Source organism: Petromyzon marinus, chromosome 76, assembly GCF_048934315.1.
Source record: "Petromyzon marinus isolate PM22_M1 ecotype Great Lakes invasive population chromosome 76, UKy_Petmar_22M1.pri1.0, whole genome shotgun sequence".
Taxonomy (NCBI): Eukaryota; Metazoa; Chordata; class Hyperoartia; order Petromyzontiformes; family Petromyzontidae; genus Petromyzon; species Petromyzon marinus.
This window is the reverse complement of record NC_133742.1, coordinates 109,091-131,602: the sequence shown is the minus strand read 5'-3', so window position 1 is coordinate 131,602 and position 22,512 is coordinate 109,091. Positions and strand designations below refer to the sequence as shown.

The window sequence follows — 22,512 nt, the reverse complement described above, 5'->3', positions numbered from 1 at the left end:
CAGAGACCCACACTCATAGAGACCCACAGAGACCCATACTCATAGAGACCCACAGAGACCCATACTCACAGAGACCCACAGAGACCCACACTCATAGAGACCCACAGAGACCCACACTCATAGAGACCCAAAGAGACCCACACTCATAGAGACCCACAGAGACCCACACTCATAGAGACCCACAGAGACCCACAGAGACCCATACTCACAGAGACCCACAGAGACCCACACTCATAGAGACCCACAGAGACCCACACTCATAGAGACACACAGAGACCCACAGAGACCCATATTCATAGAGACCCACAGAGACCCACACTCATTGAGACCCACAGAGACCCACACTCATAGAGACCCACAGAGACCCACACTCATAGAGACCCACAGAGACCCACAGAGACCCACACTCATTGAGACCCACAGAGACCCACACTCATAGAGACCCACAGAGACCCACAGAGACCCACACTCATAGAGACCCACAGAGACCCACAGATACCCACAGAGACCCACACTCACAGAGATCCACAGAGACCCACAAAGACCCATACTCATAGAGACCCACAGAGACCCACAGAGACCCACACTCATAGAGACCCACAGAGACCCACACTCATAGAGACTCACAGAGACCCACACTCATAGAGACCCGCAGAGATCCACAAATACCCACAAAGACCCACACTCATTGAGACCCACACAGACCCACAAAGACCCACACTCATAGAGACCCATAGAGACCCACACTCATAGAGACCCACAGAGACCCACAGAGACCCATACTCATAGAGACCCACAGAGACCCACAGAGACCCATACTCACAGAGACCCACAGAGACCCATAGAGACCCATATTCATAGAGACCCACAGATACCCACAGAGACCCAAACTCACAGAGACCCACAGAGACCCACAGAGACCCACAGAGACCCACAGAGACCCATACTCATAGAGACCCACAGAGACCCACAGAGACCCATACTCATAGAGACCCACAGAGACCCACACTATTAGAGACCCACAGAGACTCACACTCACAGAGACCCACAGAGACCCACACTCATAGAGACCCACAGAGACCCATACTCATAGAGACCCACAGAGACCCATACTCACAGAGACCCACAGAGACCCACACTCATAGAGACCCACAGAGACCCACACTCATAGAGACCCAAAGAGACCCACACTCATAGAGACCCACAGAGACCCACACTCATAGAGACCCACAGAGACCCACACTCATAGAGACCCACAGAGACCCACACTCATAGAGACCCACAGAGACCCACAGAGACCCACAGAGACCCATACTCATAGAGACCCACAGAGACCCACACTCATAGAGACCCACAGAGACCCACACTCATAGGGACCCACAGAGACCCACAGAGACCCACAGAGACCCATACCCACAGAGACCCATAGAGACCCACAGAGACCCATACTCATAGAGACCCACAGAGACCCACACTCATAGAGACCCATAGAGACCCACACTCATAGGGACCCACAGAGACCCACAGAGACCCACAGAGACCCATACTCACAGAGACCCATAGAGACCCACAGAGACCCATACTCACAGAGACCCATATTCATAGAGAATCACCCACAGAGACCCACATTGAAAATAAACTAATGTTTTATTGTACTGTATATGGGCCCCACTCAGCTCTTGTGTAGTTCTTTGGGGCCGTCCATAAATGACGTCACGCGATTTTGGACGAATGTTGACCCCTCCCCCCCTCGTCACATGACGTCACAAAAAGTCAGACCACCCCCCCCCCTCAAATATGACGTCACAAGGCTCTGCCCACTCCCCCCCACCAAAAAAATATATTTCCATTTTGAAAATAAAACACGCTTCAAATCGAATTTTGATTTAAATCTTTCGTGACTGCAGGGATTCATATTCTTGGTTCTTTCGGTAAAGTCACCACCACATAGAAGAGAAACAATTAAATAAAAAATATAAAGCAATAAAATTATTGTAAAACAATAAAATTGTTATTCTTGGTTCTTTCGGTAAAGTCACCACCACGTAGATATGGAAACAATAAAATAATAAAAATATAAAACAATAAAATTATTGTAAAACAATAAAATTATTATTCTTGGTTCTTTCGGTAAAGTCACCACCACGTAGAAGGGAAACAATAAAATAATAAAAATATAAAACAATTAAATTATTGTAAAACAATAAAAATGTTATTCTTGGTTCTTTCGGTAAAGTCACCACCACGTAGATAGGGAAACAATAAAATAATAAAATATATAAAGCAATAAAATTATTGTAAAACAATAAAATTATTTTTCTTGGTTCTTTGGGTAAAGTCACCACCACGTAAGAAGGGAAACAATAAAATTATAAAATATATAAAACAATAAAATTCTCACAACGTTTCGACTGCAACACAAGCAGCAATCATCATCAGGTGTGAAAACCACAGCAAGAGCAATTTGATAATTTGAACAAAAATTTCAAACAAAAATTTCAAATGTTCTTGCTGTGGTTTTCACACCTGATGATGATTGCTTCCAGTGTTGCAGTCGAAACGTCGTGAGAATTTTATTGTTTTGAAATTTTTATTATTTTATTGTTTCCCTTCTACGTGGTGGTGACTTTACCCAAAGAACCAAGAATAATAATTTTATTGTTTTACAATAATTTTATTGTTTTATTTTTTATTATTTTATTGTTTCCCTTCTACGTGGTGGTGACTTTACCCAAAGAACCAAGAATGTAAGTAGAAACGTGTCGTCTATATTTATTTATTTATAAAGTTGCTCATTTTGATGTGACGTCACATTTCTCAACCCCCTCGTCACACATCGTCACAAATGTCTGACCCCCCCTCCCCCCTCCCTCCTAGGTGCGTGACGTCATTTACGGACGTCAGTAGCATCAACCACGTGGCTGATATCGTCGTCATAATTAGCAAGCCGGGATTTAAAGCGGCAAATCAAACATTCGCGTGAAGCACTTAGGTTGTCGCTACCAATGTAATTTGCTTAAACATTTTTAAACCGTGATGATGATGATGAGAGAGAGAGACACAAATACACAACTCACGACCTCCTGTATACCAGGCGAGGTAGTCAACATCTCATAGCCACCGTGATGATGATGAGAGAGAGAGACACACAAATACACAACACATGACCTCCTGTATACCAGGCGAGGTAGTCAACATCTCATAGCCACCGTGATGATGATGAGAGAGAGACTCGCAAATACACAACTCACGACCTCCTGTAGACCGGGCGAGGTAGTCAACATCTCATAGCCATCGTGATGATGAGAGAGAGAGAGAGAGACACACAAATGCACAACTCACGACCTCCTGTAGACCTGGCGAGGTAGTCAACATCTCATGGCCACCGTGATGATGATGATGATGAGAGAGAGACACACAGATACACAACTCACGACCTCCTGTATACCGGGCGAGGTAGTCAACATCTCATAGCCACCGTGATGATGAGAGAGAGAGAGAGACACAAATACACAACACACGACCTCCTGTAGACCGGGCGAGGTAGTCAACATCTCATAGCCACCGTGGTGATGATGAGAGAGACACATAAACACACAACTCACGACCTCCTGTAGACCGGGCGAGGTAGTCAACATCTCATAGCCACCGTGATGATGATGATGAGAGAGAGACACAAATACCCAACCCACGACCTCCTGTATACCAGGAGAGGTAGTCAACATCTCATAGCCACCGTGATGATGATGAGAGGGACACAAATACACATCTCACGACCTCCTGTGGACCAGGCGAGGTAGTCAACATCTCATAGCCATCGTGATGATGATGATGAGAGAGAGACACTAATACACAATTCACGACCTCCTGTATACCAAGCGAGGTAGTCAACATCTCATAGCCACCGTGATGATGATGATGAGAGAGAGACACACAAATACACAACTCACGACCACCTGTAGTTCGGGCGAGGTAGTCAACATCTCATAGCCACCGTGATGATGATGATGAGAGAGAGACACACAAATACACAACACACGACCACCTGTAGACCGGGCGAGGTAGTCAACATCTCATAGCCACCGTGATGATGATGAGAGACGCAGACTCCAAATCTACAGCAGCAGCAGAGGTCGGGATCGAACCCACCACCTCCTGTAGACCGGGCGAGGTAGTCAACATCTCATAGCCACCGTGATGATGATTATGAGAGAGAGACACAAATACACAACACACGACCTCCTGTATACCAGGCGAGGTAGTCAACATCTCATAGCCACTGTCAGATGATGATGATGAGAGAGAGACACAAATACATAACTCACGACCTCCTGTATACCAGGCGAGGTAGTCAACATCTCATAGCCACCGTGATGATGATGATGAGAGACACACAAATACACAACCCACGACCTCCTGTAGACCCGGCGAGGTCGTCAACATCTCATAGCCACCGTGATGATGATGAGAGAGAGAGACGCACACAAATACACAACCCACGACCTCCCGTACCAGGTGGGAGTGTTGGCTGTTGTGTTGGCCGGCTCTCCGTGTTGTGATGCATCTAAGTTTACTAGGATTTGTGTTTTTTCTCTCATTCATTCCTTCCTGATGATGGCTGCTTGCGTTGCGATCGAAAACGTCGTGTTCTATTATTATTATTCAATGTCTCTCTACGTGACAATCGACGAGTGGCTCTCTTTGCAGTCACGAAAGCTTCGAATTTAGAGGCACACTGATAAAGTCGCATTTGCTACACTTTTGCAAGGACGATAATCAGGCACTGATGCTTGGGAGAAGTGTTGGGCCGGCCACGGGAGAGGCAGAAGCACCGCTGGAATGCCTCCCTCTGGTGGACGAACTGGGGCACTGCGTGAACACTGAACCCTGTGGTGGGTGGGAGCATTAGTCTGGCTCTGTGAGCCCCCCAGTGATTAACACTGAACCCCGTGGTGGGTGGGAGCATTAGTCTGGCTCTGTGAGCCCCCCAGTGATTAACACTGAACCCTGTGGTGTGTGGGAGCCTTAGTTTGGCTCTGTGAGCCCCCCAGTGATTAACACTGAACCCTGTGGGGGGAGCCTTAGACTGGCTCTGTGAGCCCCCCAGTGATTAACACTGAACCCTGTGGGGGGAGACTTAGTCTGGCTCTGTGAGCCCGCCAGTGATTAACACTGAACCCTGTGGGGGGAGCCTTAGTCTGGATCTGTGAGCCCCCCCAGTGATTAACACTGAACCCTGTGGGGGGTGGGAGCCTTTGTCTGGCTCTGTGAGCCCCCCAGTGATTAACACTGAACCCTGTGGGGGGAGCCTTAGACTGGCTCTGTGAGCCCCCCAGTGATTTACACTGAACCCTGTGGGGGGAGCCTTAGTCTGGCTCTGTGAGCCCGCCAGTGATTAACACTGAACCCTGTGGGGGGAGCCTTAGTCTGGATCTGTGAGCCCCCCCAGTGATTAACACTGAACCCTGTGGGGGGTGGGAGCCTTTGTCTGGCTCTGTGAGCCCCCCAGTGATTAACACTGAACCCTGTGGGGGGAGCCTTAGACTGGCTCTGTGAGCCCCCCAGTGATTTACACTGAACCCTGTGGGGGGAGCCTTAGTCTGGCTCTGTGAGCCCCCCAGTGATTAACACTGAACCCTGTGGGGGAGCCTTAGTCTGGCTCTGTGAGCCCCCCAGTGATTAACACTGAACCCTATGGGGGGAGTCTTAGTCTGGCTCTGTGAGCCCCCCAGTGATTAACACTGAACCATATTGGGGGAGCCTTAGTCTGGCTCTGTGAGCCCCCCAGTGATTAACACTGAACCCTGTGGGGGGAGCCTTAGTCTGGCTCTGTGAGCCCCCCAGTGATTAACACTGAACTCTGTGGGGGGAGCCTTAGTCTGGCTCTGTGAGCCCCCCAGTGATTAACACTGAACCCTGTGGGGGAATCTTAGTCTGGCTCTGTGAGCCCCCCAGTGATTAACACTGAACCATATTGGGGGAGTCTTAGTCTGGCTCTGTGAGCCCCCCAGTGATTAACACTGAACCCTATGGGGGGAGCCTTAGTCTGGCTCTGTGAGCTCCCAGTGATTTACACTGAACCCTGTGGGGGGAGCCTTAGTCTGGCTCTGTGAGCCCCCCAGTGATTAACACTGAACCCTGTGGTGGGTGGGAGCCTTAGTCTGGCTCTGTGAGCCCCCAGTGGTTAACACTGAACCCTGTGGGGGGAGCCTTAGTCTGGCTCTGTGAGCCCCCCAGTGATTAACACTGAACCCTATGGGGGGAGCCTTAGTCTGGCTCTGTGAGCCCCCCAGTGATTAACACTGAACCCTGTGGGGGGAGCCTTAGTCTGGCTCTGTGAGCCCCCCAGTGATTAACACTGAACCCTGTGGGGGGAGCCTTAGTCTGGCTCTGTGAGCCCCCCAGTGATTAACACTGAACCCTGTGGGGGATCCTTAGTCTCACTCTGTGAGCCCCCAGTGATTAACACTGAACCCTATGGGGGGTGGGAGCCTTAGTCTGGCTCTGTGAGCCCCCCAGTGAATAACACTGAACCCTATGGGGGGGGCTTAGTCTGGCTCTGTGAGCCACCCAGTGATTAACCCCCAGTGATTAACACTGAACCCTGTGGGGAGAGCCTTAGTCTGGCTCTGTGAGCCCCCCAGTGAATAACACTGAACCCTATGGGGGGAGCCTTAGTCTGGCTCTGTGAGCCCCCCAGTGATTAACACTGAACCCTGTGGGGGGAGCCTTAGTCTGGCTCTGTGAGCCCCCCAGTGATTAACACTGAACCCTATTGGGGGAGCCTTAGTCTGGCTCTGTGAGCCCCCCAGTGATTAACACTGAACCCTATGGGGGAGCCTTAGTCTGGCTCTGTGAGCCCCCCAGTGACTAACACTGAACCCTGTGGGGGGAGCCTTAGTCTGGCTCTCTGAGCCCCCCAGTGATCAACAATGAACCCTGTGGGGGGAGCCTTAGTCTGGCTCTGTGAGCCCCCCAGTGACTAACACTGAACCCTGTGTGGGGAGCCTTAGTCTGGCTCTGTGAGCCCCCCAGTGAATAACACTGAACCCTGTGGGGGGAGCCTTATTCTGGCTCTGTGAGCCCCCCAGTGAATAACACTGAACCCTATGGGGAGCCTTAGTCTGGCTGTGAGCCCCCCAGTGATTAACACTGAACCCTGTGGGGGGAGCCTTAGTCTGGCTCTGTGAGCCCCCCAGTGATTAACACTGAACCCTGTGGTGTGTGGGAGCCTTAGTCTGGCTTTGTGAGCCCCCCAGTGATTAACACTGAACCCTGTGGTGTGTGGGAGCCTTAGTCTGGCTCTGTGAGCCCCCCAGTGATTTACACTGAACCCTGTTGGGGGGAGCCTTAGTCTGGCTCTGTGAGCCCCCAGTGATTAACACTGAACCCTGTGGGGGGAGCCGTAGTCTGGCTCTGTGAGCCCCCCAGTGATTAACACTGAACCCTGTGGTGTGTGGGAGCCTTAGTCCGGCTTTGTGAGCCCCCCAGTGAATAACACTGAACCCTATGGGGAGCCTTAGTCTGGCTGTGAGCCCCCCAGTGATTAACACTGAACCCTGTGGGGGGAGCCTTAGTCTGGCTCTGTGAGCCCCCCAGTGATTAACACTGAACCCTGTGGTGTGTGGGAGCCTTAGTCTGGCTTTGTGAGCCCCCCAGTGATTAACACTGAACCCTGTGGTGTGTGGGAGCCTTAGTCTGGCTCTGTGAGCCCCCCAGTGATTAACACTGAACCCTGTGAGGGGGACCTTAGTCTGGTTCTGTGAGCCCCCCAGTGATTAACACTGGACCCTATGGGGGGAGCCTTAGTCTGGCTCTGTGAGCCCCCAGTGCTTAACACTGAACCCTAATTGAGGGAGCCTTAGTCTGGCTCTGTGAGCCCCCCAGTGATTAACACTGAACCCTGCGGGGGGAGCCTTAGTCTGGCTCTGAGCCCCCCAGTGATTAACACAGAACCCTGTGGGGGAGCCTTAGTCTGGCTTTGTGAGCCCCCCAGTGATTAACACTGAACCCTATTGGGGGAGCTTTAGTCTGGCTCTGAGCCCCCCAGTGATTAACACTGAACCCTGTGGGAGCCTTAGTCTGGCTCTGTGAGCCCCCCAGTGATAAACACTGAACCCTGTGGGGGGAGCCTTGGTCTGGCTCTGTGAGCCCCCCAGTGATAACCACTGAACCCTGTGGGGGGAGCCTTAGTCTGGCTCTGTGAGCCCCCCAGTGATTAACACTGAACCCAACCAGTCTGATCACCACCACCACCACAATCACCACCATCATCACCACCACCACAAACACCATCACCACAATCATCATCAGCACCACCAATCTTCACCACCACCACAATTACCACCACAATCACCACCACAATCAACACCACCACCACAAGCATCACCACCACCACAATCACCATCACCACCACCACAATCATCACCACAATCACCATCACCACCACCACAATCATCACCATCACAATCATCACCACCACCACAATCACCACCACCACAATCATGACCACCAACACAATCATCACCAACACCACAATCATCATCACCACCAACACAATCATCACCACCACAATCATCATCGTCATCACCACCATCATCACAACCACTACCACCACACTCACCACAATCATCACCATCACCACAATGACCACCACCACAATCATCACCACCACCACCACAATCATCACCACCACCATCACCACCACCACCACCACCACAAACATCATCATCACCACCACCATCACCACCACCACAATCATCACCACCACCATCACCACCACCACAAACATCATCACCACCACCACAATCACCACAACCACCACCACCGCCACATCACCGGAGCGTGGCGGTAGCGAGCCGGCAACAGCCCGAAGCAGCTCACCAGCCTTCACCGCCGCTTTAAGTCTTCAGCTTTATTTTCATACTCCGCGGTCAAACAGTGAACTCAACGGAAACACAAACTCTGCTGCTGCTGCTGCTGCACGCCTGTGTCTAAGCGTGTGTACGTAAGCGCGTGCACGCGTGTGTACGTAAGCGCGTGCGTGTGTACGTAAGCGCGTGCGTGTGTACGTAAGCGCGTGTGTAGGTGTACGCGCGAGTGTGTGCGTACGTGTGTAAGAGCATGTCTAAGTGCGTGCGTGTGTGTGTGTAAGCGCGTGTGCGCGTATGTGTACGCGCGCGTGATGGCTATTGTTGTTGTTGTTGAAATTGTTGGAAGGTTGTCGTTTGAAGGTTTTTGCCAAGTTGCTTTGTTGTCGATCTCATTTCCAGGACACTCAATGTTGTTGTTGTTTGTTGTTGTTTGTTGTGGCTGTTGCTGTTGTGTATTTAGTGGTGAATGCAGGGAGGGGGGAGGGAGATAACGGAGGAGGGAGAAGATGAGAGATGAGAGCGCTAGGAGGTGGATGAGGAGAGGGGATCGTTTGGGAGAGCGATAGTGAGTGCGAGCGAGAGAGAGTGAGCGAGCGATAGTAAGTGTGAGCGAGAGAGTGATAGTAAGTGTGAGCGAGAGAGTGATAGTAAGCGTGACCGAGTGAGTGAGCGAGTGAGCGATAGTGAGTGTGAGCGAGCGAGTGATAGTAAGTGTGAGCGAGAGAGTGATAGTAAGTGTGACCGAGTGAGTGAGCGAGCGAGTGATAGTAAGTGTGAGCGAGAGAGTGATAGTAAGTGTGACCGAGTGAGTGAGCGAGCGAGTGATAGTAAGTGTGAGCGAGAGAGTGATAGCAAGCGTGACCGAGTGAGCGAGCGAGTGATAGTAAGTGTGAGCGAGCGAGTGATAGTAAGTGTGAGCGAGAGAGTGATAGTAAGTGTGAGCGATAGTAAGTGTGAGCGAGAGAGTGATAGTAAGTGTGAGCGAGAGAGTGATAGTAAGTGTGAGCGAGAGAGTGATAGCAAGCGTGACCGAGTGAGCGAGTGAGCGATAGTGAGTGTGAGCGAGCAAGTGAGAGCGCGAGCGAGTGATAGTGAGTGTGAGCGAGAGTGAGTGAGTGAGCGAATGAGTGAGCGAGTAATAGTGTGAACGAGAGTGTGAGCGAGTGATAGTGAGTGTGAGCGAGAGTGTGAGCGAGTGAGCGAGAGTGTGAGCGAGTGATCGAGAGTGTGAGCGAGTGAGCGAGTGTGAGAGAGAGAGTGAGAGAGTGAGCGAATGAGTGAGCGAGTAATAGTGTGAGCGAGAGTGTGAGCGAGGGAGAGAGCGAGTGAGCGAGTGTGAGCGAGTGAGAGTGATAGCGAGTGTGAGCGAGAGAGAGTGAGCGAGTGATAGCGAGTGTGAGCGAGAGTGAGTGTGATAGTGAGTGTGAGCGAGAGAGAGTGTGATAGTGAGTGTGAGCGAGAGAGAGTGTAATATTGAGACTGAGCGAGTGTGATAGAGAGTGAGTGTGATAGTGTGAGTGTGATAGTGAGTGTGATAGAGAGCGAGTGTGATAGTGAGTGTGATAGATAGTGAGTGTGATAGAGAGTGAGTGTGATAGTGTGAGCGTGTGATAGCGAGTGTGATAGAGAGCGAGTGTGATAGTGAGTGTGATAGAGAGTGAGTGTGATAGTGTGAGCGTGTGATAGCGAGTGTGATAGAGAGCGAGTGTGATAGTGAGTGCGAGCGAGCGCGAGTGTGATAGCGTGTGATAGCGAGTGTGATATTGAAAGTGAGCGAGTGTGATAGTGAGTGCGAGCGAGTGTGATAGTGATAGCGAGTGTGATATTGAGAGTGAGCGAGCGTGATAGTGAGTGTGAGCGAGCGTGATAGTGAGTGTGAGCGAGTGAGAGTGAGTGTGATAGTGAGTGTGATAGTGTGAGCGAGCGAGCGAGTGTGTGATACTGAGTGTGATAGTGAGTGTGATAGAGATCGAGTGTGATAGTGAGTGTGATAGTGATAGCGAGTGTGAGCGAGTGTGATAGTGAGTGTGATAGTGAGTGTGAGCGAGTGTGAGCGAGTGCGATATTGAAAGTGAGTGAGTGTGATAGTGAAAGTGAGTGTGATAGTGAGAGTGAGTGTGATAGTGAGTGTGATAGTGAGTGTGATAGTGAGTGTGAGCGAGTGTGAGCGAGTGTGATATTGAAAGTGAGTGAGTGTGATAGTGAAAGTGAGTGTGATAGTGAGAGTGAGTGTGATAGTGAGAGTGAGTGTGATATTGAAAGTGTGTGAGTGTGATAGTGTGAGCGAGCGAGCGAGTGTGTGATACTGAGTGTGATAGTGAGTGTGATAGAGATCGAGTGTGATAGTGAGTGTGATAGTGATAGCGAGTGTGAGCGAGTGTGAGTGTGATAGTGAGTGTGATAGTGAGTGTGATAGTGAGTGTGAGCGAGTGTGAGCGAGTGTGATATTGAAAGTGAGTGAGTGTGATAGTGAAAGTGAGTGTGATAGTGAGAGTGAGTGTGATAGTGAGTGTGATAGTGAGAGTGAGTGTGATATTGAAAGTGTGTGAGTGTGATAGTGAAAGTGAGTGTGATATTGAAAGTGTGTGAGTGTGATAGTGAAAGTGAGTGTGATATTGAAAGTGTGTGAGTGTGATAGTGAGAGTGAGTGTGATATTGAAAGTGTGTGAGTGTGATAGTGAGAGTGAGTGTGATATTGAAAGTGTGTGAGTGTGATAGTGAGTGTGATAGTGAGTGTGATAGTGAGAGTGAGTGTGATATTGAAAGTGAGTGAGTGTGATAGTGAGTGTGATAGTGAGTGTGATAGTGAGAGTGAGTGTGATATTGAAAGTGTGCGAGTGTGATAGTGTGAGCGAGCGAGTGTGTGATAGTGATAGTGAGTGTGAGTGTGATAGTGAGTGTGATAGTGAGTGTGATAGTGAGTGTGAGTGTGATAGTGTGAGCGAGCGAGTCCCAAGATGTTGTAACGTGACCGCACTGAACCCGCGAGCGGGCGAGGAGCCGAGCGAGACGCCAATGGAGAGTTTCAAAACAATAGAAAACAACCCTCAGGTAGGAAGGTTGAGAGAGGAGAGAGACGAGAGAGAGAGGAGAGGGACGAGAGAGAGAACAGAGAGAGAGAGAGAGATAACAGAGAGAGAGAGAAAGGGGAGAGAGAGAGAGGGAACAGAGAGAGAGGGGAGAGAGAGGAGAGAGAGAGGGAACAGAGAGAGAGGGGAGAGGAGAGAGAGAGGGGAGAGAGAGGAGAGAGAGGGAACAGAGAGAGAGGGGAGAGGAGAGAGAGAGGGGAGAGAGAGGAGAGAGAGGGAACAGAGAGAGAGGAGAGGAGGAGAGAGAGGAGAGAGACGAGAGAGGGAACAGAGAGGAGAGAGAGGAGAGAACAGAGATAGAGAGAGGAGAGAGGAGAGAGAACAGAGAGAGAGGAGAGAGAGAACAGAGATAGAGAGAGGAGACGAGAACAGAGATAGAGAGAGGAGACGAGAGGAGAGAGGGGAGACAGAGAGAGGAGACAGAGAGAGGAGACAGAGAGAGGAGACGAGAGAGAGGAGAGAGGAGAGACGTTCACGTCGCTTTACACAACAACAACATTTCTGTCCGTAGCAATTAATAATCATCATTTTTTTTTAAGGTTTTCTTTCGCTCTCTCGTTTTCTATTTAGTTCGGGGCACAAAGAGCAGGGGGCCGGGGGGGGGGGGGTGGGTGGGTGGGGGTGGGGGGTTGGTGGGGGGAGTGGGGGGCACGAACACCGGTGACCGGTGAAGTCACACGGGAGGGGAACGTCGGAATGGGGGTGGAAATATTGGGGAGGATTTTTTCTATTCGGTTCTCAAAATCAGCCGCTGCGTGAACGCGACGCCACACGTCTCCACACCACCACCACTACCGCCCACCACTACCGCCCACCACTACCGCCCACCACTACCGCCCACCACTACCGCCCACCACTACCGCCCACCACTACCGCCCACCACTACCAGCCCACCACTACCACCCACCACTACCAGCCACCACTACCACCCACGCCTCCCTCACCACCACCACTACCACCCACGCCTCCCTCACCACCCACCACTACCACCCACGTCTCCCCCACCACCCACCACTCCCCAACCACCCACCCAGCCACCACTACCACCCCCACCACTACCACCCACGCCTCCCTCACCACCCACCACTACCACCCAACCACCCACCACTACCACCCACGCCTCCCTCACCACCCACCACTACCACCCACCACTACCACCCACGCCTCCCTCACCACCACCACCCAGCCACCACTACCTCCCACACCACCCACCCACCACCACCACTACCACCCACCACTACCACCCACGCCTCCCTCACCACCATCACCACTACCACCCACCACTACCACCCACCACTACCACCCACCACTACCACCCACCACTACCACCCACGCCTCCCTCACCACCACCACCACCACCCACCCAGCCAAACCTCGGGCCTGGTCAACTCCCACGAGGCCTCCCACCTCAACACTCCCCAAGCCCCGCGGACGACCACTACGGCAACTACCGTCCACCCCCGCCCGGCCGTCTTTGTCTCCCTCAGTGCCGGGGATGTTCCAGCTGCAGGTGGCCGGCCGCTGTGCCGGAGGAGACCGGAGGGGGGGGGGGGGGGGGGGGGGGGGCCCAGGACCGTCTCGGGTCACCGTCAGCGGTGTCTGGTGGCAGGCGAGCGGGAATCTCACTCGTGCGTGGGTGGGCGGGCGAGTGGGTGGGTGGGCGAGTGGGTGGGTCAGCGAGTGGGTGGGCGAGTGGGTGGGCGGGTGGGTCAGCGAGTGGGTGGGCGAGTGAGTGGGCGGGTGGGTGGGCAAGTGGGCGGATGGGCGAGCGGGTGGGTGAGTGGGTGGGCGAGCAAGTGGGTGGGTGAGCGGGTGAGTGGGCGAGTGGGTGGGTGGGTGAGTGGGTGGGTGGGTGAGTGGGTGGGTGGGTGAGTGGGCGGGTGGGCGAGTGGGTGAGCGGGTGAGTGGGCGAGTGGGTGGGTGGGTGAGTGGGTAGGTGGGTGAGTGGGTGGGTGAGCGGGTGGGTGGGTGAGCAGGTGGGCGAGCGGGTGGGTGGGTGAGCGGGTGGGCGAGCGGGCTTGGGTGGGCGAGCGGCCAACGAACGGTGGGCGATGAGGGGAGGGGATGGGCGAGAGAGGTGTGAGGATGGTGGGGGGCTGGTGGGGTGGTGGGGAGGTGGTGGGTGGGAGGAGGTGAAGGCGACCCCCCCCCTGCCCCCCCTTGCCCCCCCCCCCACAACCCGGCTTTATCACAAATCAGTCAAGATCCATGCGTGTGGCCGGGCCCCGAGTCTCCCCGTTGTGCGGCTGGCCCGGGGAGCTGCCCTCAGCGCCCGCCTGCCCGGGCGGTGCCTTGCCCTTGGCCCCCCCCCCTCCCTGCTGCTGCTGCTGCCCCCCACTGGCCTCGTGGCCGTTGGCCGGGCCGTTCTGCTCGGGGTTCGACGCCTGAGGCTGAGCCTGAGGCTGAGTCTGAGGCTGAGGAGGCGGCGTCGATGTCTCGGCCTTGGGGGGCGCCTCGGGCTCGGGTTTGGGCTTGGGCTTTGTGACCACCGGCTTGCAGGCAGACTCCAGCTCCTGGGGGGGGGGGGGGGGGGTGAGAGGGGGGGGTGAGAGGGGGGGTGAGTGAGAAGGGTGAGAGGGGGGGGTGAGTGAGAGGGGTGAGTGAGAGGGGTGAGTGAGAGGGGTGAGTGAGAGGGGTGATTGAGTGAGAGGGGTGAGTGAGAGGGGTGAGTGAGAGGGGTGAGTGAGCGGGGTGAGTGAGCAAGAGGGGGGTGAGTGAGTGAGAGGGGTGAGTGAGTGAGAGGGGTGAGTGAGAGGGGGTGAGTGAGCAAGAGGGGGGTGAGTGAGAGGGGTGAGTGAGAGGGGTGAGTGAGCAAGAGGGGGGTGAGTGAGTGAGAGGGGTGAGTGAGAGGGGTGAGTGAGAGGGGTGATTGAGTGAGAGGGGTGATTGAGTGAGAGGGGTGAGTGAGAGGGGTGAGTGAGAGGGGTGAGTGAGCGGGGTGAGTGAGCAAGAGGGGGGTGAGTGAGTGAGAGGGGTGAGTGAGAGGGGTGAGTGAGAGGAGTGAGTGAGAGGGGTGAGTGAGCAAGAGGGGGGTGAGTGAGAGGGGTGAGTGAGAGGGGTGAGTGAGAGGGGTGAGTGAGTGAGAGGGGTGAGTGAGAGGGGGTGAGTGAGCAAGAGGGGGGTGAGTGAGTGAGAGGGGTGAGTGAGAGGGGTGAGTGAGAGGGGTGAGTGAGAGGGGTGAGTGAGAGGGGTGAGTGAGAGGGGTGATTGAGTGAGAGGGGTGAGTGAGAGGGGTGAGTGAGAGGGGTGAGTGAGTGAGAGGGGTGAGTGAGCGGGGTGAGTGAGCAAGAGGGGGGTGAGTGAGTGAGAGGGGTGAGTGAGAGGGGTGAGTGAGAGGGGTGAGTGAGTGAGAGGGGTGAGTGAGTGGGGGTGAGTGAGAGGGGGTGAGTGAGCAAGAGGGGGGTGAGTGAGAGGGGTGAGTGAGAGGGGTGAGTGAGAGGGGTGAGTGAGAGGGGTGAGTGAGAGGGGTGAGTGAGCGGGGTGAGTGAGCAAGAGGGGGGTGAGTGAGCGAGAGGGGGGTGAGTGAGAGGGGTGAGTGAGAGGGGTGAGTGAGAGGGGTGAGTGAGCAAGAGGGGGGTGAGTGAGAGGGGTGAGTGAGAGGGGTGAGTGAGAGGGGTGAGTGAGAGGGGTGAGTGAGAGGGGTGAGTGAGAGGGGTGAGTGAGCGGGGTGAGTGAGCAAGAGGGGGGTGAGTGAGCAAGAGAGGGGTGAGTGAGAGGGGTGAGTGAGAGGGGTGAGTGAGAGGGGTGAGTGAGCGGGGTGAGTGAGCAAGAGGGGGGTGAGTGAGCGAGAGGGGGGTGAGTGAGTGAGAGGGGGGTGAGTGAGAGGGGGTGAGTGAGAGGGGTGAGTGAGAGGGGTGAGTGAGAGGGGCGAGTGAGCAAGAGAGGGGTGAGTGAGAGGGGTGAGTGAGAGGGGTGAGTGAGTGAGGGGTGAGTGAGAGGGGTGAGTGAGAGGGGTGAGTGAGAGGGGTGAGTGAGTGAGAGGGGTGAGTGAGTGAGAGGGGTGAGTGAGAGGGGTGAGTGAGAGGGGTGAGTGAGAGGGGTGAGTGAGTGAGGGGTGAGTGAGAGGGGTGAGTGAGAGGGGTGAGTGAGAGGGGTGAGTGAGAGGGGTGAGTGAGTGAGGGGTGAGTGAGAGGGGTGAGTGAGAGGGGTGAGTGAGAGGGGTGAGTGAGTGAGAGGGGTGAGTGAGGGGTGAGTGAGAGGGGGGGTGGTGAGTGCGAGGGGGGGTGAGAGGGGGGTGAGTGAGAGGGGTGAGTGAGAGGGGTGAGTGAGAGGAGTGAGAGGGGGGTGAGTGAGAGGGGTGAGTGAATGAGTGAGAGGGGTGAGCGAGAGGGGGTGAGTGAGAGGGGGGGGGGTGAGAGGTGGAGTGAGTGAGAGGGGGGGTGAGAGGGGGGGTGATTGAGTGAGAGGTGGAGTGAGTGAGTGGGGGGGGGTGAGAGGGGGGGGTGGTGAGTGGTAGAGGGGGGTGACTTAAAGGGGGGGGGCAGAAGGGGGGGTGAGTGAGAGGGGTGAGTGGAGTGAGTGAGAGGGTGAGTGAGAGGGGTGAGTGAGTGAGAGGAGTGAGTGAGTGTAGTGAGAGGGGTGAGTGAGTGAGAGGGGTGAGTGAGAGGGGTGAGTGAGAGGGGTGAGTGAGAGGGGTGAGTGAGTGAGAGGGGTGAGTGAGTGAGAGGGCTGAGAGGGGTGAGTGAGTGAGGGGTGAGAGGAGTGTGAGTGAGTGAGTAGAGTGAGTGAGTGAGAGGGTGAGTGTGAGTGAGTGTGAGGGGTGAGTGAGAGGGGTGAGTGAGGAGTGAGTGAGAGTGGTGAGTGAGTGAGAGGGGTGAGTCAGTGGAGTGAGAGGAGTGAGCGAGAGGGTGAGTGAGTGAGTGAGAGGGGTGAGTGAGTGAGGGTGAGTGAGAGGGTGAGTGTGTGTGAGTGAGAGTGAGAGAGTGAGTGAGAGGGTGAGTGAGTGAGAGGGGTGAGTGAGTGAGTGTGAGTGTGAGTGAGTGAGAGGGTGAGTGAGGGTGAGTGTGAGTGAGTGAGAGTGGAGTGAGTGAGAGGGTGAGTGAGTGAGAGGTGAGTGAGAGTGAGAGGGTGAGTGAGTGAGAGGAGTGAGTGAGTGAGAGGGTGAGTGAGAGGGTGAGTGAGTGAGAGGTGAGTGAGTGAGAGGGTGAGTGAGAGGAGTGAGAGGGTGAGTGAGTGAGAGGGTGAGTGAGTGAGTGAGAGGTGAGTGAGTGAGTGAGAGGTGAGTGAGTGAGTGAGAGGGTGAGTGTGAGTGAGTGAGAGGGTGAGAGAGTGAGTGTGAGTGAGTGAGAGGGGTGAGTGAGTGAGAGGGTGAGTGAGTGGAGTGAGTGTGTGAGTGAGTGTGAGTGAGTGAGTGTGAGTGAGTGAGAGGGGTGAGTGAGAGGGGTGAGAGAGTGAGTGAGTGAGAGGGTGAGTGAGTGAGAGGGTGAGTGAGTGAGAGTGTGAGTGAGTGAGTGAGAGGGGTGAGTGAGTGAGAGGGTGGAGTGAGTGTGAGTGAGTGAGTGAGAGGGGTGAGTGAGAGGGGTGAGTGAGTGAGAGAGTGGTGTGAGTGAGAGTGAGTGAGTGAGGGTGAGTGAGAGGGGTGAGTGAGAGGGTGAGTGAGAGGGGTGAGTGAGTGAGTGAGAGGGGTGAGTGAGTGAGAGGGTGAGTGAGTGTGAGTGAGTGAGTGAGAGGGGTGAGTGAGAGGGGTGAGTGAGTGAGTGAGAGAGTGGTGTGAGTGAGAGTGAGTGGTGTGAGTGAGAGTGAGTGAGTGAGGGTGAGTGAGAGGGTGAGTGAGAGGGGTGAGTGAGTGAGTGAGAGGGGTGAGTGAGTGAGTGAGAGGGGTGAGTGAGTGAGTGAGAGGGGTGAGTGAGTGAGTGAGTGAGAGTGAGTGAGAGGGTGAGTGAGTGAGAGGGTGAGTGAGTGAGTGAGAGGGGTGAGTGAGTGAGTGAGAGGGAGAGTGAGTGAGTGAGAGGGTGAGTGTGAGTGAGTGGAGTGAGTGAGAGAGGTGAGTGAGTGAGAGTGAGTGGGTGAGTGTGAGTGGAGTGAGTGAGAGGGTGAGTGAGTGTGATTGAGTGTGAGTGAGAGAGTGTGTGAGTGAGAGGGTGAGTGAGTGAGAGAGGTGTGTGAGTGTGTGAGTGTCAGTGAGTGTGAGTGAGAGTGTGAGTGAGAGTGAGTGAGAGGGTGAGTGAGAGGAGTGTGAGTGAGTGAGTGTGAGTGAGTGAGTGTGAGTGAGTGTGAGTGAGAGTGTGAGTGAGAGTGAGTGAGAGGGTGAGTGAGTGAGTGAGAGGGGTGAGTGAGAGGGGTGAGTGAGTGAGAGTGTGAGTGAGTGAGAGGGGTGTGAGTGGGTGAGTAGAGTGAGTGAGAGGGGTGAGTGAGTGAGGTGTGTGAGTGAATGTGAGTGAGTGGAGTGAGTGAGTGAGAGGGTGAGTGTGAGTGAGTGAGAGGGTGAGAGAGGTGAGTGAGAGGGGTGAGTGAGAGGGGTGAGTGAGTGAGAGAGTGAGTGAGTGAGAGGGTGAGTGAGTGAGAGGGTGAGTGAGAGGGGTGAGTGAGTGAGAGGGTGAGTGAGTGAGAGGGTGAGTGAGTGAGAGGGGAGTGAGAGGGGGTGAGTGAGTGAGAGGGTGAGTGAGTGTGGTGAGTGAGTGAGAGGGGTGAGTGAGAGGGGTGAGTGAGTGAGAGAGTGGTGTGAGTGAGAGTGAGTGGTGTGAGTGAGAGTGAGTGAGTGAGGGTGAGTGAGAGGGGTGAGTGAGAGGGGTGAGTGAGTGAGTGAGAGGGGTGAGTGAGAGGGGTGTGTGAGTGGAGGTGTGAGTAAGTGAGTGGAGAGTGAGTGAGAGGGTGAGTGAGTGAGAGGGTGAGTGAGTGAGAGGGTGAGTGAGTGAGTGAGAGGGAGAGTGAGTGAGTGAGGGGTGAGTGTGAGTGAGTGGAGTGAGTGAGAGGTGAGTGAGTGAGAGTGAGTGGGTGGTGTGAGTGAGTGGAGTGAGTGAGTGGAGTGAGTGAGAGGGTGAGTGAGTGTGATTGAGTGTGAGTGAGAGAGTGTGTGAGTGAGAGGGTGAGTGAGTGAGTGAGGTGTGTGAGTGTGAGTGTGTGTGAGAGTGAGTGTGAGTGATTGAGTGAGTGAGTGTGAGTGAGAGGGTGAGTGAGTGAGTGTGAGTGAGTGTGAGTGAGTAGGGCGAGTGTGAGTGAGTGAGTGTGAGTGAGAGGGGTGAGTGAGTGAGTGAGAGGGGTGAGTGAGTGAGTGAGTGGAGTGAGTGGAGTGAGAGTGAGTGAGTGAGTGAGAGGTGAGTGAGAGTGAGTGAGTGTGAGAGGTGAGTGTGAGTGAGTGAGAGGTGAGTGAGTGAGAGGGGTGAGTGAGTGAGTGAGAGGGTGAGTGAGTGAGAGGGTGAGTGAGTGAGAGGGTGAGTGGTGGAGTGAGTGTGAGTAGGGCGAGTGTGAGTGAGTGAGTGTGAGTGAGAGGGGTGAGTGAGTGAGTGAGAGGGGTGAGTGAGTGAGTGAGTGGAGTGAGTGGAGTGAGAGTGAGTGAGTGAGTGAGAGGTGAGTGAGAGTGAGTGAGTGTGAGAGGTGAGTGTGAGTGAGTGAGTGAGAGGTGAGTGAGTGAGAGGGGTGAGTGAGTGAGTGAGAGGGTGAGTGAGTGAGAGGTGAGTGAGTGAGTGAGAGGGGTGAGTGAGGTGAGTGAGAGGGTGAGTGAGTGAGAGAGAGTGAGTGTGAGTGAGAGGGTGAGTGAGTGTGAGTGAGTGAGTGTGAGTGAGTGTGTGAGTGAGTGTGTGAGTGAGAGGGTGAGTGAGTGAGTGTGAGTGAGAGAGTGAGAGGGTGAGTGAGTGTGAGTGAGTGTGAGTGAGTGTGAGTGAGTGTGTGAGTGAGTGTGTGAGTGAGTGTGTGAGAGGGTGAGTGAGTGAGAGTGAGTAGGGTGAGTGAGAGTGAGTAGGGTGAGTGAGTGTGTGAGAGTGAGTGGAGTGTGTGAGTAAGTGAGTGAGAGGGGTGAGTGAGTGAGTGAGAGGGGTGAGTGTGAGTGAGTGTGAGTGAGAGAGTGTGAGTGTGTGAGTGTGTGAGTGAGAGATGAGTGAGTGAGTGTGAGTGAGTGTGAGTGAGTGTGAGTGAGTGTGTGAGTGAGAGATGAGTGAGTGAGTGTGAGAGTGTGAGTGAGTGAGTGTGAGTGAGTGTGTGAGTGAGAGTGAGTGAGTGAGAGAGTGTGAGTGAGTAGAGTGAGTGAGTGTGTGAGTGTGAGTGAGTGAGTGTTAGTGAGTGAGAGATGAGAGATGAGTGAGTGTGAGTGAGACGGCGACCAGCTTTGGCTGCACCTCCCCACCTTGCGCTTGCTGTGGATCTCGGCGACGGTGACTGCGGGCTGCTGGTGCAGGCTGCGCTTGGCCTGCTGGTTCATGGCGTCGTTAAGCCAGGCCTGGGCCTCCGCCAGGGCCCCCTCCACCCTCGCCACCTCCTCCCTCGCCAGGTGCTCGTATTTCTCGTCCTGACCGCGGGCGATGGGGGGAAATGCCGTCGTCATCATCAATGTCATCATCGTCATCATCGTCGTCATCGTCGTCAATGTCATCATCGTCATCATCGTCGTCATCATCGTCATCATCGTCATCATCGTCGTCATCGTCGTCATCATCGTCATCATCGTCATCATCGTCGTCATCGTCGTCATCATCGTCATCATCATCGTCATCATCGTCGTCAATGTCATCATCGTCATCATCGTCGTCATCGTCGTCATCATCGTCATCATCGTCGTCATCGTCGTCAATGTCATCGTCGTCAATGTCATCATCAACAAAACCATCATCATTGCGCAAGGAGGCATTGGACTACTGCTGGATACTTCTAGACCACACACACCCACACACACCAACACCCACACACACCAACACCCACACACACCAACACCCACACACACCAACACCCACACACACCAACACCCACACACACCAACACCCACACACACCAACACCCACACACACCAACACCCACCCACACACCCACACACATCCCCACACACACACCCACACACACACACCCACACACACACACCCACACACACACACCCACACACACCCACACACATCCACACACATCCACACACATCCACACACATCCACACACATCCACACACATCCACACACCCACACCCACCCACCCACACACACCCACACAAACACACACACACACCCACACACACACACACACCAACACCCACCCCCACACCCACACACACACCCACACACCCACCCACACACCCACCCACACGCCTTGGCGTTTGTTAAAGCCTGCGTCAGGAGGTCGTGGGTTCAATCCCGACCCTGATGATGCCTGCTGCTGTAGATTTGGAGTCTGTGTCTCTCTCTCTCATCCTCATCACGGTGGCTATGAGATGTTGACTACCTCGCCTGGTCTACAGGAGGTCGTGGGTTCTTACCGACCCTGATGATGCCTGCTGCTGCTGCTGTTTATTTGGAGTCTGCGTCTCTCTCTCTCTCATCACTGTGGCTATGAGATGTTGACTACCTCGCCCGGTCTACAGGAGGTCGTGAGTTTTGTATTTGTCTCTCTCATCATCACGGTGGCTATGAGATGTTAACTACCTCGCCCGGTCTACACAGGAGGTTGTGTGTTGTGTATTTGTCTCTCTCATCATCACGGTGGCTATGAGATGTTGACCACCTCGCCCGGTCTACACAGGAGGTCGTGGGTTCAATCCCGACCCTGACAATGCCTGCTGCTGCTGGGGCTTGACCCAAGGTCAAACCCCAGCACCCCACCCCTACACGACCGGAGGTTGACCACCCCAGAACCCCTCAGCGGGGCTGGGGGAGGGGGGGGGCTGGGGGAGGGGACGTACACACCACAACTTCCTAAACCACCCCGCCCCCGCTAAGAATTACGAGCCTCCGAGACCTTCTGAACGGGTCCGAGGCAGTGTTCCGTCAACCCGGAGACACCCCCGAAGACCCGAACGCTGGGGCAACACCCTGAGGGAGAGAGGGAGAGAGAGGGGGACCCTCAGGCGAGACCTCTTGTCAGAGCCGGGCCCGTAGAGGTGGCCGGCGTTGGGGACCCCCGCCTTTACCCCCGGGCCGGGTCGCCTCAAGCCTGGACCTCGGCCTGGAGGGCTGTACCACCACCTCCTCCATCCATCCAACCCCTTGGTCCGCCGGGTTGAAGATGCCGCGGAAACCACCCCACCCACCCACCCACCCCTCCGTTCGTGTATTCGCGAGTCGCTTGTTAAGAGCAGGGTTGTCACAATGAACGCATTTGCCCCCAGAAGTCATCGTCCCTCACCCCCCCTACCGTGGCGGTGTCAGTCACAGACGCAGCGTCTCCACGCGCCAAGAAGAGCTGACATACCCGTCCGAACACACACACACACACACACGTACACACACACACACACACGCACGTACGTACACACACACACGCACGTACGTACACACACACACGTACGTACGTACACACACACACGTACACACACACACGTACATACACACACACACACGTACACACACACACACGTACACACACACACACACGTACACACACACACACACGTACACACACACGCACGTACATACATA

The 22,512-nt window shown here is 54.5% G+C and overlaps 1 protein-coding gene across 1 annotated transcript; it reads right to left on the bottom strand.

The window, feature by feature from the left end:
• Positions 1 to 13,193: 13,193 nt before the first annotated feature.
• MMP24OS (MMP24 opposite strand) lies at positions 13,194 to 20,700 on the bottom strand. Its single transcript, XM_076056476.1, has 2 exons — positions 20,241 to 20,700; positions 13,194 to 14,475 (listed from the first exon to the last, which is right to left on the bottom strand). Exons 1-2 carry the CDS (start codon positions 20,688 to 20,690, stop codon positions 14,158 to 14,160), a joined length of 768 nt encoding a protein of 255 aa, XP_075912591.1. The 5' UTR covers positions 20,691 to 20,700; the 3' UTR covers positions 13,194 to 14,157.
• Positions 20,701 to 22,512: the final 1,812 nt, after the last annotated feature.